Consider the following 17,496-nt stretch of genomic DNA (forward strand, 5'->3'; position numbering starts at 1 on the left):
AGAATGACACCCCTCTTGCACCTAGTGCAAAGCAACGAAAGAATGAAGGAAAGAGGGTTGCTTTTCAAGCTAAAGTCGATGAGCTAGAAGCTCAGAACAACAAGATAGCAATGAAGAATGAGGTCCTCCAGGAGCAGTATCAGAAGCTATTTGAGACGCTCCACGAAACTAGGCATACTCAAACACGCGAGCTCGTTGCCTCTGAGGACATCAACCATCATCTGGGTGCCCTCCAACACGGAGGATCACCTTCCTTCGACATGGGTATCTCTGATGAAAAGCGAGCTAATCATCAAAACATTGATCAACATGAGACATCTCTCAACCCAGCTGATTCGACCCGAAGCAGAAGAGTGGAGGAAGACACCTCATTGCATAAGGGTTGGAATGATCGAAAGCCGTTTATCGTGACTGCCGAGACTTTATAAAGCAACGTCGAGAGAATCCCCTACACATATGCTCGAAGATCAATAACCCAAGGGTTTCTGAAAGACTCTGTCCCCTCCTACGACCTAGGTCAACTGCCAATCTAGGGAAGGAACGACAGGTCCCAGAGGAACATGAAGGTACAATGGACTCTGAGGTATTCCGACAGACTCGCCCTAGAAGTCAGTACGGCAAGTCCAAGGAAAAATCACATGTCTTTGCTCAAACTTTCCTACTTCCAAGATGCGATGGAGACTTACGAAAGAAAATCTCAGTGGTACATGACTCCACTCAGAACCCCCTTGTCCTACAACTCTTTGAGGAAGTAAACAAGTTGAAGGCCAAACGTCAGACCGAGATACCTAACTGGAACCAACCCAGGCCTGACTCTCTCACAATGAGGATCCTCGACACCCCTTTCAAGCAAAGACAAAACAAAAGTTTGGTTTACAACTCTATATTGCAAGGGAAGACCCAATTGAACACCTTAACCTCTTTAAGTCTACCATGGCATATCAAATGCACACCGACGAAGAACGATGTCTTCTCTTCCCCTCCACCCTCTCTGGCGGAGCTCTAAACTGGTATTGTCGTCTTCCACCTGAGACAGTAGACTCATTTGAAGAACTGAGGAAACTGTTTGTCTCTCAACATATCTTCCAGATCGATCGCTTGCATTCTGCAGATGACTTGTACACTATTCGCCAGAAGCCGGACGAGTCACTACGAGAGTATACCGGTCGTTTCAGCCATGAGTATTCTCCTGCGCTGAAGCAGATAACAAGACCGCCCTCAAGGCCTACGTGATTGTTTCTTCAAATACATGATCAATGCCAACACTTGGAAGACTTACTCTGAGGTGATGGCACAGGCTTACAACCATACCTCCGCCGAGGCAATGACATAGCAAAGGAAACCCCCCACAACCACCCCTTATCAGCAAGTAGGGAGTGGAAGCCAGATCCAACCAAATGAGAAGACCTCGACCTTCCAAACGGCAGCGGTGCCTCCCCCTGCCTTACTCAATACTTTGCCAAGTCAACAGACATATCAATCTCAAGGCAAAAGGAAAGATTTCCATCCTTACCAGTCTCATTTTAGTAAAAGGAGTAATGGACACTACCGCAATAACCAAGGGTATCGCCATGATAATCCCCGACCCTAGGCAGTCAACACAGTGGGTCAAGTATATGTCAGGACAACCCCTACCCCGAGGTATGAGGCATACACACCGTTGAACGCCACATGCGTGGCCATTTACCCCAGAATAGCACACTGATACCGAAGCCAAAGCCGAGGCACCCGGATTACAAGCCCACGAAGAACACGGGCACGTTTTGCTGCTACCATGAACATAACGGCCATGATGGCGAGAAGTGTTTCAACACAAAAGCTTCAACACAAAAACTTCACCAACAAAAGCTTCATCAATTGAGGACAACTACAAAATCTCAAAAGCTTCACACTATCTTGATCAAGATAATGTGAAGCAAAATCAATTCATGGTACCCAACAAAAGCTTCACCTACAAAGCTTCAATTCCAAAGCTTCACCTACAAAAGCTTCAACACAAAAGCTTCAAAAGCTTCACACTATCTTGATCAAGATAATGTGAAGCAAAATTAATTCATGGTACCCAACAAAAACTTCACCTACAAAGCTTCAACTCCAAAGCTTCACCTACAAAAACTTCAACACAAAAGCTTCACCCGCAAAAGCTTCACCCGCAAAAACTTCACCTGCAAAAGCTTCACCCACAAAAGCTTGATCCACAAAAGCTTGACCCACAAAAACTTAACCTACAAAAGCTTGACCCACAAAAGCTTCACCCACAAAGCTTGACCTACAAAAGCTTGACCCACAAAAGCTTGACCCACAAAAGCTTCACCCACAAAAGCTTGACCCACAAAAGCTTGACCCACAAAAGCTTGACCCACAAAAGCTTGACCCACAAAAGCTTCACCCACAAAAGCTTGACCCACAAAAGCTTCACCTACAAAGGCTTCACCTACAAAGCTTCAATACAAAAGCTTCACCTACAAAAGCTTCACACTATCTTGATAAAGATAGTGTGAAGCAAAATCAATTCATGGTGCCCAACAAAGCTTCACCTACAAAACTTCAACACCAAAGCTTCACCTACAAAGCTTTAAAATATATATATATATATTTTTTTTTCTTCGGAATTTCAAAATTTCAAAATTTCAAAATTTCAAAATTTCAAAATTTCAAAAATTCAAAAAAAAAAAATTGCCTAGGCTTCATCTTCTTTGGGCCTAACAATTTTCATAACAAATATTTATGAAGAAGGAGTTTTGAGCTACCACTTAGAAAGGAAATGCCTCATTCGTCAACTCCCTCGACCGAAGACTTGGGGAACTCCTACCATATGCTACTGCACCTTGATACTCAGAAGTCTCACGACCACTCAGTGACTTAGATTTTTCAAGTCTCCAAACAAGAAGTTTTCCTCACTCGGGAAATTAAGGGAGCACTACCTCAACCTACGTGTTTCACTCACAAAGCTTCAACATACAAGCTTCAACAAAAGGAAAAATTCAAAGAACTTAGTGAAGAAGGCCTTGGTGTATTTAACACAATACGTTGAAATGAAGTAAAGCTTGTTTATTGATATCTCCGATAAGTTACAAATATGTACATATACATGAATCAAAATAAACAAACAAGAATGAGCATTCATAAAGGTTGCTCAAGAGAAGTCTCAGCAGTTGGCAGAACCCTAGAAAGAGAATGCACCAGAGGGTGACTATTCAAAGCCTCAGTACTAGGCAGAACCCCAAAAGGAGAAGGCACCGAAAGTTGATCATTTGGAGCTTCATTACGCGGTACAGCCCCAGAAGACGAATGCAATAAATGTCTTTGGAACAAACCCATAAACCTCTTATGATCAAGTAAAATCTGACCATCAGATTTCTGCAACTGGTCGAGCTTCCTCTTCATGTTTGTAGCATAGTCATGTGTGAGCCTGTGCAACTGTTTATTCTCATGCTTGAGCCCTCTGATCTCCTGTTTGAGACTTATCACTTCAGCCACCAATGATTCAACTTGGCGAGTTCGAGCAAATAGGCGTTGGGCCATATTAGACACAGAGCCTGCACACTGAACACTGAGAGCCAGATAATCCTTAACATCCAACTCATAAGACCGTTTGGAAAGTAGTCTGTTATCTTTGAGAGTGGGAAGGTTCCTGGCCACCACTGCAGCGGTCATATCATTCTTCATCACAGAGTCCCCAATGGTAAGAGGACCAGTAGGGGATAAGAAGAATGTGAGCCATATGTTGTCTTGAGAAGGTATGGCTGCCTCTTCACCAAAGTTCAAGTCAAAATGACAGTCGGATGGACCAGACATTCTCAAAAATGATGAAGGAGAAATGAGGGGCAATAAATCTCTGAAGTAATGGGAAAATTCCTACAAGCAATAACTCTTTGAATGTACTTCTTGCACACAATTGGTGCCCTTATAAAAGAAAGGGCAACATAGCCGTTGATTCAAAAATCGAAGAGGCACCACTCTCCGGATTCCGAAGAGGCACCACTTTCCACAAGCAACATCAGCTCCTCGGGTCACAGATAACTTTGCCAAAGATCTCTGACAAAGTTTAGACACATAAATTTTGAAGGTCTAGCTACCTTACTATTACCCACATGGGTAAAGGAACAGCACCACTGCTTGATAACTAGAAAGTCCCAATGTGTGTCAACCTCTGTGCTCAATGGCAAGGCAGATTGGCAAAAATGCCCGACCTTTACTCACATTCGAGAAAACACTCCCAACATGATTACTTTTTAAAAAATCGAAGAGACACTGCTCGAGTCAGACTTCCAACAGGATTTCTTTCTCAAAAATCAAAGAGGCACCACTCTCCGAATCTCGAGAGCCAGACTCCCAACAGGATTACGTGCTCAAAAATCGAAGAGGCACCGCCCTCCGAATCTCGAGAGCCACCCAACAGGATTACTTTCTCAAAAATTAAAGAGACACTGCTATCCAAATCTCAAGAGTCAGACTCCCAAGAGGATTGCTTTCTTAAAAATCGAAGAGGTACCGTTCTCTGAATCTCGAGAGCCAGATCCCCGACAGGATTACTTGTTCGAAAACCGAAGAGGCACTGCTATCCGAACTTCGAGAGCTAGATTTCCTTAGATAAAGCTTGTCTGCAATCTTCACACACAACATCAGCTTTCCAGATACCACAGACAACTTTTTCAAAGTGCTTTGACAAAGTTAAAACACGTGAAGCTTTCAGCTCCCATTACATTGATATGACCAAGAAGGGTAAAAGAATAACACTACTACTTGTTGTTAGCGAAACTCCTATATATGCCGACCTTCATCATCCACAGCCAGGCATACCTGCAAATTAAAAAAAATGCTCAACTTTTCTTCACATCCGAGATGGCACTCTCAGCAGAGTCTCTCGAAATACTCAGCTTCTTTTCCTTCCGATAATACCTCTACAAATAAGCTACATTCCGATAATACCTCTACAAATAAGCTACACCAGAGCAAAAGTATCTCATATCATTAGGGTTAAAAGCAAAAGTATCTCATATCATGCTTTTTCCCTGTCTTTTCCTTTGGCCTTGTTCTTACCTGCAAGACAAGGAGAAAAAGAGCAATCAGTCATCACTTGGAATCAAGCTTCCGGTCAGGAACTGACTGCCTGGAACCCCTTGCCTGATTACTTACCTGGCATTGCTCTCGAGTACCCATCTTCAACATCTTATACTTCCAGAGAAGATACCACATTTGCCTGAGGAACAGATAGGGCAAGTGAGAAGGATACAAGGAAGCATGTGGAGACGAGCGTAACAGAACACGTGTCGATACATCCACTACTTTGTCAACAGCAAAAGTATCTCATATCATCAGGGTCGAACGTACTCTAGATTTGATGGACTTGTTTTGACCCTCAAATTCTTGAGTCGGCCTTATACTCTGGAGGAAACCAGAAAACCTTCCAGCCCAATTCAAGAATAAGCCTGTGGAAAGTTACTTCTTCAAAAGCAAAAGTATCTCATATCATCTCTTCTCCATTTGCTTCTCATTATCCTTGTTGCTGTTTATGACACAAGGAGAATGAGAACAATCAACCAGAAGCCGAAGTCGAACCTCCAATCCAGGTTGCTTGCTTGGAAGTCTGATTGCTTACCTTGTCTGTTACCTCCTTCGGTAAATCTCCTAGCTCGGCGACTTGGAAGACTCCTACTATAGGGTTTGTATCGCACTTGACCAAGCCCAAAACTACAAGTAAAACTTCAAGTGAAATTGATACATTACCTTGTGCATCTTCATCGGTTAAAGATACCATCCCTGGATGGAGGAAAAGTACTTCCAGAGAAGATGCCACATCTACATATGAGACAGATAAGGCAAGTGAAAATGATACCACACTTTGGTACTTAGAAGTTTCGTGATTACTCAATGGCTTGGATCTTGCAAGTCCCCAACCGAGGAGCTTCCCTCACTCGGAAACTTAGGGGAACACTGTTTGTACCATACTTGACCAATCCCGAAACTACTGAGCACCGGTCAATGTTATACCGTCAAGGACCCAGAAGAGTTTCCTTCCAACCAGGAAGCCAATCACAGCGCGACACGTGTTGACATCAGAAGCCAATCATAGCGCGACACGTGTCAACATCAGAAACAATCACAACACGACACGTGTCAATGTCAGAATGAAACTAGAAACTCTCTTCTATAAATAGAGATCATTCTCTCACAATATTTCCTAATGTCATTTGTACTAAATCATTCACTTGTACTCACTAAATGAGAGCTTAAACCTATGTACTTGTGTAAACCCTTCACAATTAATGAGAACTCTTCTACTTCGTGGACGTAGCCAATCTGGGTGAACCACGTACATCTTGTGTTTGCTTCCCTGTCTTTATCTATTTATATACTTATCCACACTAGTGACTGAAGCAATCTAGCGAAGGTCACAAACTTGACACTTTCTGTTGTACTAGAGTCCCCACTGATTTTGTGCATCAACAAGTACAATTATTTGTTTTTTTAATCCAAGTTTGATCGTCTATATTTCATATATAAGAGTTGTTATAGTATTAGGAAAGTGTTATTGACACTCCAAAAATCTCATTCTACACTCATCACAAGCGTATTTTTCTTTCTAAATATAGAAAGTTTGGAGTGTAGAATGAGATGTTTGAAGTGTCAATAACAATTCCCATAGTATTATTTAAATGTCTCTAAACAACGTATTTGATACGTTACAGACCGCATCATATGACTCTCCAATATAAGGAACCCCTATCGAGCATCTCACATATGTCTGTATCATTGGTTGAGTCTGTTTTGTCCACTTTCTCTATCTCCAAAAAGGAAAGCGAGCTTGCCCATGTTCAATCTCTTCTTCTTGGGTAGTTCTCAATGTTTGGCACTTTCCATACTTCACTTTTGTATTGAGTATGTTAGTTGGATTGAAAATTTTGATATAAAATATTCAATTTTGACAACATTTTTGAAGTTTAAGGGCTTGTTTGGATGTGTTTAAAAAATAACTAAAAGCAATTTTAGAGAAATTGTTTTTGAATTCCAAATTTAAATGCTTATTACTAGAAGCATATTGTTGGAAGTACTTCAAATGGTTTTCGAAGATTCACTTGCATTTTGGCTAACAATTGATACCAAAAATAGATTCACCAGAAACGTTTTTAATTATTTTAAAACACTTTCAAATTAGCCGTAAAACTTTAAATTATGAATCAAGAAGTTCTTGGATTATTGAAATGACATGATTATTATGTGTGTATAGAATGGTAATGTCAAAGCCACCGATGATTTGATGAATATCATTAAGTGTTATTTAGCAACCAAACCTAATGACTCTATAAAATTTCGTCAACACTATTACATTTTTTTTTCTTTAACATTGTATATGATACATCGCATGCCACCAACCTTGTATATTGCATGTGGCATGCGATGCTTATGCTTTTATTATATTCCGACCATTCTTTGTATGCAGCAACACAAACTTAAGAATACACTACAAGATAATTGGAAAGCTCGAAAGAAAGTGACAATGCACATTTACATCAGAATTTTGATATTGCAACTGAAAAATTAATCCTGTGGTTTTATTTATGTTTGGTAAAAGACCTGCAGATGTTTCGGTTAAAAAATACGATTATGAGATGAAGTGGCAAAAGAAATAGAGGAGGACCTAAGAAGACTTAGAAAAAAACTTAAAAAAAAAAACACGAAGCACTCGGAATTAACAGAAAACTTAACGTAAAACCAAGCGTTGTGACGATTTGAGATTCATACAATCGACCTTGTCAGTGTAATAACACTTTGTTATTGTCTTCTACTCTGATGTGGTTTGGAGTTGGGTGATGATGTTTTTCTTTATAGTTTATGCATGGGCAAATATTTAAACTCCACCGACAAAACGTCACAAAATAGATAGGGAGATTGCGCGTTGCGATGGTTGGGGAATTTAAAAGATAAAAGACCAATTCCCATGGTTCACAGTCAAACACCAGGAAAGTCATATCACAAGCAAACGACCAAACCGACCATTTGCCTCCTTTTTTATTAATTATTGTTTTTTTATTTCTTTTTATGCATTTAAATGGGAATAAAATTCATGAAAAATATGGTATATTCTTTAGGATCTCAACCATCCCAATCCAATCCACACAAATATGACAACACGATCGAGTGATTTTTCTAATAAAGTAGACAGTTTCTAGACGACTGGTCGGAAATAGAGAATTCGAACTTAAAATGTCTTTTAAGTTTTAAGAATGAAACGTAACAAAATTTGTTGATGTAATTAACTTGAAAAAATATGACCATTTTAAGCGTAGTTAAGTTGGGTGGAAGATAACACGGAGGTGGATTGTCTGCCCTTCCATTTTCATACTTTTAACATCTTCTTTGTTTGTGTAGTCACTATTAAGTCACGTCAACATTTTATATTGATTTTTTTATAAAAATAATAAAACAAAAAGTAATAGAAATATAAAATGTTGACGTGGTTTAACCGTAACCACACAAAATAGAAGGAGATGAAAAAAGTATAGAAATATGAGAGCAGACAATCCACCTCCAGACAACCCATGTTTGGCAGAAGTCAATCTTTGGACGACCAAGAATTATTTGAAAACAAAAAATTCGTTTGGTGGGAATTGGGAACCAATAATTGGGTCAATTTGGACTCTTCGAAATTGCAATGCAGTTCATGGCTTTCAAGCTCGATAATAAGAACACGTTAATCTAGCTCATTAAATAGCTAGATAAACACGTATGTAGAGGTCAAATTAGAGAGGGAACAAAACAAATGCAACGCTTCAAAGTCCAAAAGCTACAAAAGGCTAAAACGCGTATTTGGTGAAAGTTCACTACCAAGAATGATTGATGTATATAACTCTCTAAATAAAAAATGAGTTTCACATGAAACAAGCGAGGGTGGCGTCTCGATTCAAAATATAATAAACTATTTAGTTAAATGTTCTGAAAATTTGACATAACTCTTCACTTTGGTTTATAAGGTTTAAAATCGATTGAATTGGTCCTTGAAATGTCCATTGTCAATCATTTTAGTCATTCCCTAAAAATTCTCAATTAAATAAGGAAAAGTAACTAATTACCCTTAATTTTTGTCAAATCATTTTGGCTTATTATTTATTAAATTAAAAGCATTTTTGTCATTTTAATCCTTACTTAATAGAATTTGTTTCACATAAATATCAAAATAATTGACGGTAGACAAACTCTTGGACTATTTCTATCGATTACAAATCTCATGGACCAAAGTAATAAGTTATATCAATCTCAGAGATCATTTTAACTAAAAAACTAATACAATATTATATATAATTTTCTTTAAACAATACATTATTTTATTAAAACGAGACATTACAATGACAGTAAACCTCTTCTGCATAAGTTGATTCCTCTAGATTAACATTTACATTTTGGCCAGAGTTAAAATAGTAAAAAGAAAAAGAAAATAAATAAAATGATGGACATATTGCTTTTTTGCTTCATCAAGCCCAAAGACACGAGAGAAGAAGAAGTGGCCCTGCAGCTGGAGACCTTGATCAGCCAATAAAGACCCAAAATTTAGGCCCATCACCAGAAACAATATCATTAACGAACTTTAAAAAAGGTTTTTATTGCCACAAGACGTTTTATTGTTGTACAAATAGGTTAACTTACAATGTTTACCAAAAAAATAAAAAATAGGTTAACTTACAATTGTAAAGTTTGTTACTCTTAAGTCTTAACTAAGAGTTGTTATTGACGCTCCATAAAAGTTGTCATGCATTTCTCATTTATACAAACACAAGAAAATAACACACGTAAACACTACATCGATAACATTTTACAAAGCTAATAACAATTCTAAATTGACGTTCTCATGATCACATAGTGTTAACACATTTCCAATAACAATTCTTTGGGTTGTTTTAGGCTTACACAGAGAAGAAATAAAAGAAACTGCATGAGAAAATAAGTTGAACGAGAGAGATGCGCTTCATTAATATCGTTAATTGAATATACGCAAAGAGAAGTTTTTCAAACTATTATATCGTCACGTGATACTACCAATTTATTCATATTATAACATGTTACACTTTACTAATGACCATTTGATAACCATTCTGTTTTCAGTTTTTACTTTTTTGAAAACTAAAATCTTATTAGGTCTACTACTTTCATTTGTTAGTTTTTTAAAAAAAATACTACGGTTTGGTAGTATTCCTCTTCGCTTATAAGTGAGAGATTTTATGTTCGAATCTCATGGATGACGAATTCGATACCAAATTAGATTGTTCATTGTGTGGTTTAGCCGAACTCCCCCTCCCCTAGTGTAAAAATATCGATGTACTAAAAAAAAAAATTTAAAATTTGGCCCAAGTTTTTAATTTTTAATTTTTGGTTTTCAGTTTTTTTTTTTAATTGAAAGTAGTTATAAATTTTTTTTTAGTTTTCAAAAAAGTAAAAATTGAAAACAAAATGAATATCAAACAGTCGCTAAACTTTTTTCATCTACTCATATTTTAAAATTTTAACACTGAGTGACATATAACTGCCAACGCAAGATTTCTCGTTCATAGCTAGTGGCATCCTAAAACCCCTCATGAAGAACAAATAGTTTGGCATGTCACAACACTTTTGGTTCTCATTCTATTTCCAACAATTTTGGTTTTTCCTCAACACAAGTATCAGATTTGTGTGTTCCAAATTAAGCTAGGTTTCCTTCAGGAACAAAAGAAAGCTAATTTATTGTTGGTCAAGAAAGCTTAACCTAGTGTTTTTTTTTGGTACATCGATATTTTACACTAAGAGGTGAGGAAGTTCGGTTTAGTAAGACAATGAGCAGCCTAATTTGGTATCGAATATGCCATTCACGAGATTCGAACATAAGATCTCTCACTTCTAAGTGAAGAGAAATATCACAAGACTATAACTGTGCATTAAAACTAACTAATTGTTTTTATAATCCTATTCTATTTAGGGAACTTTAATGAAAATCCCCTGATATTGTTTATTTTAACAAAAAAAAAATCAAAATTTTATACTAAAAAGTCAATCATGATATTATTCGCTTTACCTTTTATTTTATCCTTATCGTTAAAATTTTCAAATTCTTATGTTATAATTTATTTTATTTTTTTGGGCGATTATTCCTTGCCAGCATCGAACACTCCACCCCAAAAAATCCCTGCATCTTCCTCTTCTAGCCCATAACCCCAAATCCCCGCAAAACCCCATCCAAACCCTAATTTCTGCCCCACATGAAGCAAATTTCAATCCAATTCAATCCCAATTACCTCAAATCCCACCAGAAAAACCCCAATTTCCGGCTCAATCATTAGATTTCCCATGCCTCTGATGGCCACGCCTTATCAATCTTCAGTCTTCTCCCCAATACCCTCCATGAACGACACTCTCTCTCCTCCGCCGTCCCCCGTCGACGGCGCCGATACCTGCGAGGCTTGGTACGGCAACATCCAGTACCTCCTCAACATCTCCGCCATCGGCTCCTTCTTCTGCGTCTTCTTCTTCATATTTGTCAAGCTTCGCAGCGACCACCGCCGCATGCCCGGTCCGTCTGCCCTGGTCGCTAAGCTCCTTGCGGTGTGGCACGCCACGTGCCGTGAGATTGCGCGCCACTGCGGCGCTGACGCCGCCCAGTTTCTCTTGATCGAGGGCGGCAGCTGCGGGTTGCTATTGTCCATGGCGGTTTTGGCTGTGCTTGTAATGCTTCCGCTGAATCTCTACGCTGGGAGTGCTGTGCTGGGGGATCAATTCTCGAAGACGACCATCAATCACATTGAGAAAGGTTCGGCTTTGCTTTGGGTGCATTTCGTTTTCGTGGTTGTTGTTGTTGTTCTTGTGCATTTTGGTATTTCTGCTATTGAAGGGAGATTGAGAATCACTAGGATTAGGGATGTGAATGGCAATTTGAGTGACCCGACTGTGAATTCCATGGCGATTTTTACTATAATGGTGCAGGGGATACCGAAAACCATAGGGAATGATGGGACTGTGCTGCATGAGTATTTTCAACATAGGTATCCTGGAAAGGTTTATAGGGTTATAATGCCGATGGATTTGTGTGCTTTGGATGAATTAGCCTCGGAATTAGTGAGGGTTAGGCATGAAATTTCTTGGTTGGTTGCACGAATTGACTCTCGGCTCTTGCCGTATGAAAGTGAAGAGAATGGATACGTAAGGACTTCTTCAGAGGGAGTATGGGGATGTGCTTGTAATTTATGGCGAAAGGTAGAGGATTTCTGGTATCATACTATGGCTAGGTTGGGATACACCGATGAAAGGAAGTTAGGAGAGTTGCAGGGATGGAGAGCTGAATTGGAGACTGAACTGGCAGCTTACAAAGAAGGTCGTGCACTAGGTGCTGGAGTTGCATTTGTGGTGTTTAAGGATGTGTACACTGCTAATAAAGCGGTTCAGGACTTTCGACATGAGAAGAAGAGGCGGATAGGGAAATTCTTTTCTCTTGTGGAATTGCGTTTACAGAGAAACCAATGGAAAGTTGAGCAGGCACCCTTGGCCACGGATATTTATTGGAATCATTTGGGGTCGTCGAAGCTCTCACTGAAATTGCGAAGAGTGTTGGTGAACACGTGCTTGTTGTTGATTCTTCTGTTCTTTAGCTCTCCTCTGGCAATTATCAGTGCTCTAAAAAATGCCTGGCGGATTATAAATGCGGAAGCTATGGATAACGCCCAGTTGTGGTTTGCTTGGGTGCAGAGCTCAAGCTGGCTCGGGAGTCTTATCTTTCAGTTTCTACCCAATGTGTTTATTTTTGTCAGCATGTATATGGTTATTCCATCAGCACTTTCATATCTCTCCAAGTTCGAGCGACATCTTACAGTGTCGGGGGAGCAACGAGCTGCTCTTCTTAAGATGGTTTGTTTCTTCCTGGTGAATCTTATACTTCTTAAGGGACTGGTTGAATCATCTTTAGAGAGTGCCATCTTAAAAATGGGAAGGTGCTATATGGATGGAGAAGATTGCAAGAGAATTGAGCAGTACATGAGTGCCTCGTTTTTGTCAAGATCGTGTCTTTCTTCTCTTGCATTCTTGATAACAAGTACATTCCTGGGCATATCTTATGATCTATTGGCTCCAATCCCTTGGATAAAAAGGAAGATTCAGAAGTTTCGGAAGAATGACATGCTACAGCTAGTCCCGGAACAAAGTGAAGAATACGCATTGGAAACTCAGGAAACAAATGGTCTAGAGAGGCCCTTGATTGTGGACAACACTTATGATTCTCCCAGAACTCTGCAGGGAAATGATCTCTCTGATTACCCAATCAACAGAACATCAACTGCCCCCAAACAGACATTTGATTTCGCCCAATATTATGCATTCAATCTGACGATATTTTCCCTGACCTTCATATATTCTTCCTTCTCCCCACTTGTGGTTCCCGTTGGTGCTATTTATTTTGGGTATAGGTACCTGGTCGACAAGTACAACTTCCTCTTTGTCTATAGGGTCCGGGGCTTTCCTGCTGGGAATGATGGGAAGTTGATGGATACAGTTCTGTGCATCATGCGTTTTTGCGTCGATTTATTCCTGCTGGCAATGCTGTTGTTCTTTTCGGTCCACGGAGACTCAACGAAGCTGCAAGCTATATTCACACTTGGGGTATTAGTAATGTATAAATTGTTGCCTTCCCATAATGACTGTCTTCATCCAGCTCTTTTGGAAGGCGTACAGACTGTAGACAGTGTTGTGGATGGACCTATAGATTATGAGGTGTATTCACAGCCCAAGTTTGATTGGGATACATATTATTCATGATTCACCATCTGTTGACTTGTAACTTTGCACAGTAATACTTTTCTTAGATTGCCAGAATGAGGAGTGTGCCATTGCCCTTCTTTTCAGTGAGGACTTACCTACACCTGTCGCGGATCAAAAATTGATAACGCAATGTTACTTGGGAAAGTTAAAACACATGAAGTTGCGTTATTAATTTGGGACATCCCTGATTAATTTTTTTGTTTTCTCATTGTTTTGTGTGAATTTTGGAAAAGGATAAATTTGGTAAGATATAATTTTGTTGAGTGAATAAAGAGAAGTGTGGTGACCTAGAGTCCTTCGATCTAACTCTGGCACTTAGAGCTCTTAGATCTACTACAATACTCCAGCACTTAGAGCCCTTAAATCTAACTCTTGAATTGGATCCAATGACTTTAAGTGCCCTGTATTGTAGCCTTTTTGTAACCACCGTGACTTTTATTTTGGTTACCACAACTTTTGTTCAACTAGGAAAATAAGAACTACAAAACAAACTCGCGACGACAATCTAATTCCAGCATGTCGAAGCTAAAAGTTGGGAAAACGACCGTAGGTATAAGACGCCCTCCAAATAACAAGGAATTTTGCAATATGGTCATCAAAATTGGATGAGAAAAAGAATGGTTCAATATTATGGAGATAGAACACCAAAAAATACGTAGACAAAGAAGGGAAGTAGAGGAATATGAGGAGATCAAAAGCCAAGACAGACCCTAACTCCACTCTTGGCCAACCCTCTACTCCTCCTATACTTACACAGTTGAACCAAGTCTCCAACCAAAATGTGGCTCCACTTCTCACTATTTTCTCACTTACCTCTCTCTCTCTCTCTCTCTCTCTCTCTCTCTCTCTCTCTCTGTGTCTTAAATGTGTGGCTAATATTTAAATAAAAGGGGCAGGTTCTTATATATTAATTACCATTTCAATGAGGGTAAGTAAATAGGGCAACAGTTGAAATTTTGCAGTCACAAGTTAATCGTTTCTTTTTCTACTGCTTGTGACTTCGATTTTCTTTCTTTCTTCTTGTTTGTTGTGTTTTTTGGTGGAACAAATTATGCACCAATTAGGCGTGAAGAAAAGCAGCAATCTTCTTCTGGGTCCTGGTTCTGCTGCCGTGGCAAACTCTGCAGGCAATGCCCAGCCTCTTTGCCCTAAGCCTCGAAGAGCTGGCCTTGCTATGCCTGAGTTCCTCAACCCTATAAGATGTAACAAGCACAGGTTTCATTAGGGTTTTCTTGTTTTTGTCGGGTTGATTTCAAAGGAAAGTGATTTTCGCTCTCCCCTTTCTTCCCATAGAATCCTCTCTTTGTTTTAGTCTTTGGATTCAAAATATCGAAAGAGAATGAAGGACGGAAACAAGGAAAGGAGTTCAAAATGAGAAAACGAGAGTGCGGAAATCACTGCCTACTTATCATATATTTGAAGATGTAACAGCTCTTTTGTGTTTATTTTTTGTGACCAGCCAAAAAAATTCCGATGAGAGAAGTGGGGTTCTGAATATGATCAGTGAAAAGGTTAGCATTCATGCTCTTTTATTGTTATTTTTCTTTTTCTACAATTGTCGTTTATATTTCATGTATATTTAAAAATGCTTCTAAAAATGCTAAAAGTGCTTTTGTCAATACGTGACCAAAAAATTAAAAGTACTCAAACATTAATAAAAATTTCAACGTGCTTTTAATAAAAGTTAATAAAAATTTCAACGGGTTTTTAATAAAGGTGTTTCTTAAACAACGCTTATAAACAAAAATACTTCTTACATAAGTAATCACATACATGCCCGATATTTGAACACCATGATTTCATTCGTGACCAAATGAGTACTATCTCGTGTTTTTTAAATTCTAATCATGCAGGAAATATATGGTGGAAGGGAGTATGTGTGCACGAAATGCTCACCGGCATGCTACTCAGGCTCTCCACCAGGAAGAACACACAACCCTTTGGTTCATGATGTGCAGTTCCTTCATCAGATGGAGCTTCCTTCTCCACTTACAAGAACAAAGCTCTCAGAAAAATTTGGTTTTAGTACAACCTCTGCCTCTCCAGTGTGATATATATCCTCACAACATTGTGTCCCCAATTTCTTGTAAGAAGAAGAATTGGAGTATTGGGTCTTGAAAAATTTTCAGGTTCATTTTTTTTGTAGTGTGTTAATTTTGTATAAGCTTGTAATTTTGTTGAGTTTAATTTTTTGAGTATCAAATTGTATATATTATGAGACGATTACACAAAATTTTTCTTGTATATATGATTTTGATAACAATAAAGGCCTCTACTTTCAATCTTTTGTTTGTGTGTGAGCATTTTTCTTATCATGGATTGAAATGTGAGTATGATTGTATACGAATTTTTCTCCGATCATTTGGTGACTAATACGTGGACTTATTTTAATTTAATATTGAGGGTTGAGATTAAAACATCACAAATATTTTTCCGCTTCTGACATCAAATCCAAATGGAAGTGATCGTAAATCTTTGATCAACATGTGACTAAGAGAATGAGATTATATGTAAATCTTTGGTCAACATGTGAACAAGAGAATGAGATTCTATATGTGAGCATAGTCATTTTATGAATTTTGTCATTCTTCATCTTACAAAATGTTAGAAAATAAGTTCGAAAAAGATTATCTGATTACCCAGAGAATGAGATTCTATACATGCGATGTAAAGACGCTGTGCGTGAATGGGAAGGGGTGGAAGAGACCGGATGGAGAATGACTAGGAAAGGGGTTGCCACTGGCGCTAAGCCGAAGCAAGGGGTTGGTGGCTGAGAGGTATCAGATCTAGGGTTTTCAGGCAAGAAGGGTTAGAGGGAGAGTCGGCTAAGAAGAGTTTTTTTGTGTAGGTTGACTTGGCCACATGAAAACTTTATCTCTGAATAAAAATTGTTCGAGGGCACAAAATAGAAGAGTGATTGATGGTGAAATTTTTTTTAGTCACAGGTCTATGTGAATCGTGAATCTCATGGGCAACTTTTGAACGAAAATTTTGATTTGAAGTGATTGAAAACGAGTTTCACTACATGAGTACGATTAAAGATTAGTAGGAGAGTGATTGGTGGTAAAGCATTTGAGTCATAGCCAGGTCTCTTTCTACAAGTATAACCAATAGCCAAAAGACAAGTCATAACTTTATATCTTTCAATCATGTTGCCTTTTGTGTATATTTCCATGGGTTTTGGTTGAGGTGTCAATTGGACAAAGATGAAACTGAAACTTCGTATTGAGGAGATGGTGAAAGGTCGGTCTAATACTATTTGCTAGGTCAGAAGTTTGCAATGTTTTAGGGTTTGTTTGGTATTCTATTTGAGTTCAACTTTTTTAACTCAAAAACATTTTTTGAGTTTTAGATTTTGAATTCTTGTTTGGTAGAACTTTTTTAAAAATTGGATTCAAAACTAACTTAAAAACATAAGCTATTTTTTAAAAACACTAAAAGTGAGTTTTTAGAGTTTTTATACCATCTTCTCAACATCTTCTTTTGCTCATTCGTAACCCTCTCTTTTTTCTCTCTCAACCCTCTCTTTTTTCTCTCCCCACGTCACACCTTGTTTTTTTTCTCTTCTCAGCCTTTGTCTTGTCTCTCTCTCATTACACTCTCTTTCTTCTCACTCCTCATCTTCTCACCGTAGTTTTTTGCTTTCCCTATCTTCCTCGTCCTCTCCCTGTCTTTCTCTCCCCTCACCAACTATTTCCTCTCTCTTTTCTCTTTCCCAATTCT

General features: G+C 38.6%; 2 protein-coding genes across 2 annotated transcripts; both read left to right on the forward strand.

Annotated features, from left to right (window-relative positions):
* Positions 1-11,114: 11,114 nt before the first annotated feature.
* On the forward strand, positions 11,115-13,856 carry LOC103455921 (CSC1-like protein At4g35870). Its single transcript, XM_008395536.4, has one exon. The coding sequence runs from the start codon at positions 11,317-11,319 to the stop codon at positions 13,768-13,770; it is 2,454 nt and encodes an 817-aa protein (XP_008393758.2). The 5' UTR covers positions 11,115-11,316; the 3' UTR covers positions 13,771-13,856.
* An 819-nt stretch (positions 13,857-14,675) lies between these two features.
* LOC103455931 (uncharacterized) lies at positions 14,676-16,057 on the forward strand. The gene is made up of 3 exons (XM_008395546.4): positions 14,676-14,988; positions 15,233-15,284; positions 15,627-16,057. Exons 1-3 carry the CDS (start codon positions 14,825-14,827, stop codon positions 15,822-15,824), a joined length of 414 nt encoding a protein of 137 aa, XP_008393768.3. The 5' UTR covers positions 14,676-14,824; the 3' UTR covers positions 15,825-16,057.
* The last annotated feature ends 1,439 nt before the right edge of the window (positions 16,058-17,496 follow it).

Source organism: Malus domestica, chromosome 02 (assembly GCF_042453785.1).
Source record: "Malus domestica chromosome 02, GDT2T_hap1".
NCBI classification, from domain to species: Eukaryota; Viridiplantae; Streptophyta; class Magnoliopsida; order Rosales; family Rosaceae; genus Malus; species Malus domestica.

Coding starts and splice junctions, on each gene's coding strand:
- LOC103455921 (XM_008395536.4), top strand. CDS start 11,317: ATGCCTCTGATGGCCACGCCTTATCAATCTTCAGTCTTCTCCCCAATA.
- LOC103455931 (XM_008395546.4), top strand. CDS start 14,825: ATGCACCAATTAGGCGTGAAGAAAAGCAGCAATCTTCTTCTGGGTCCT. Junction 14,989..15,232: donor ATAAGATGTAACAAGCACAG/GTTTCATTAGGG, acceptor TTTTGTGACCAG/CCAAAAAAATTCCGATGAGA. Junction 15,285..15,626: donor TGAATATGATCAGTGAAAAG/GTTAGCATTCAT, acceptor CTAATCATGCAG/GAAATATATGGTGGAAGGGA.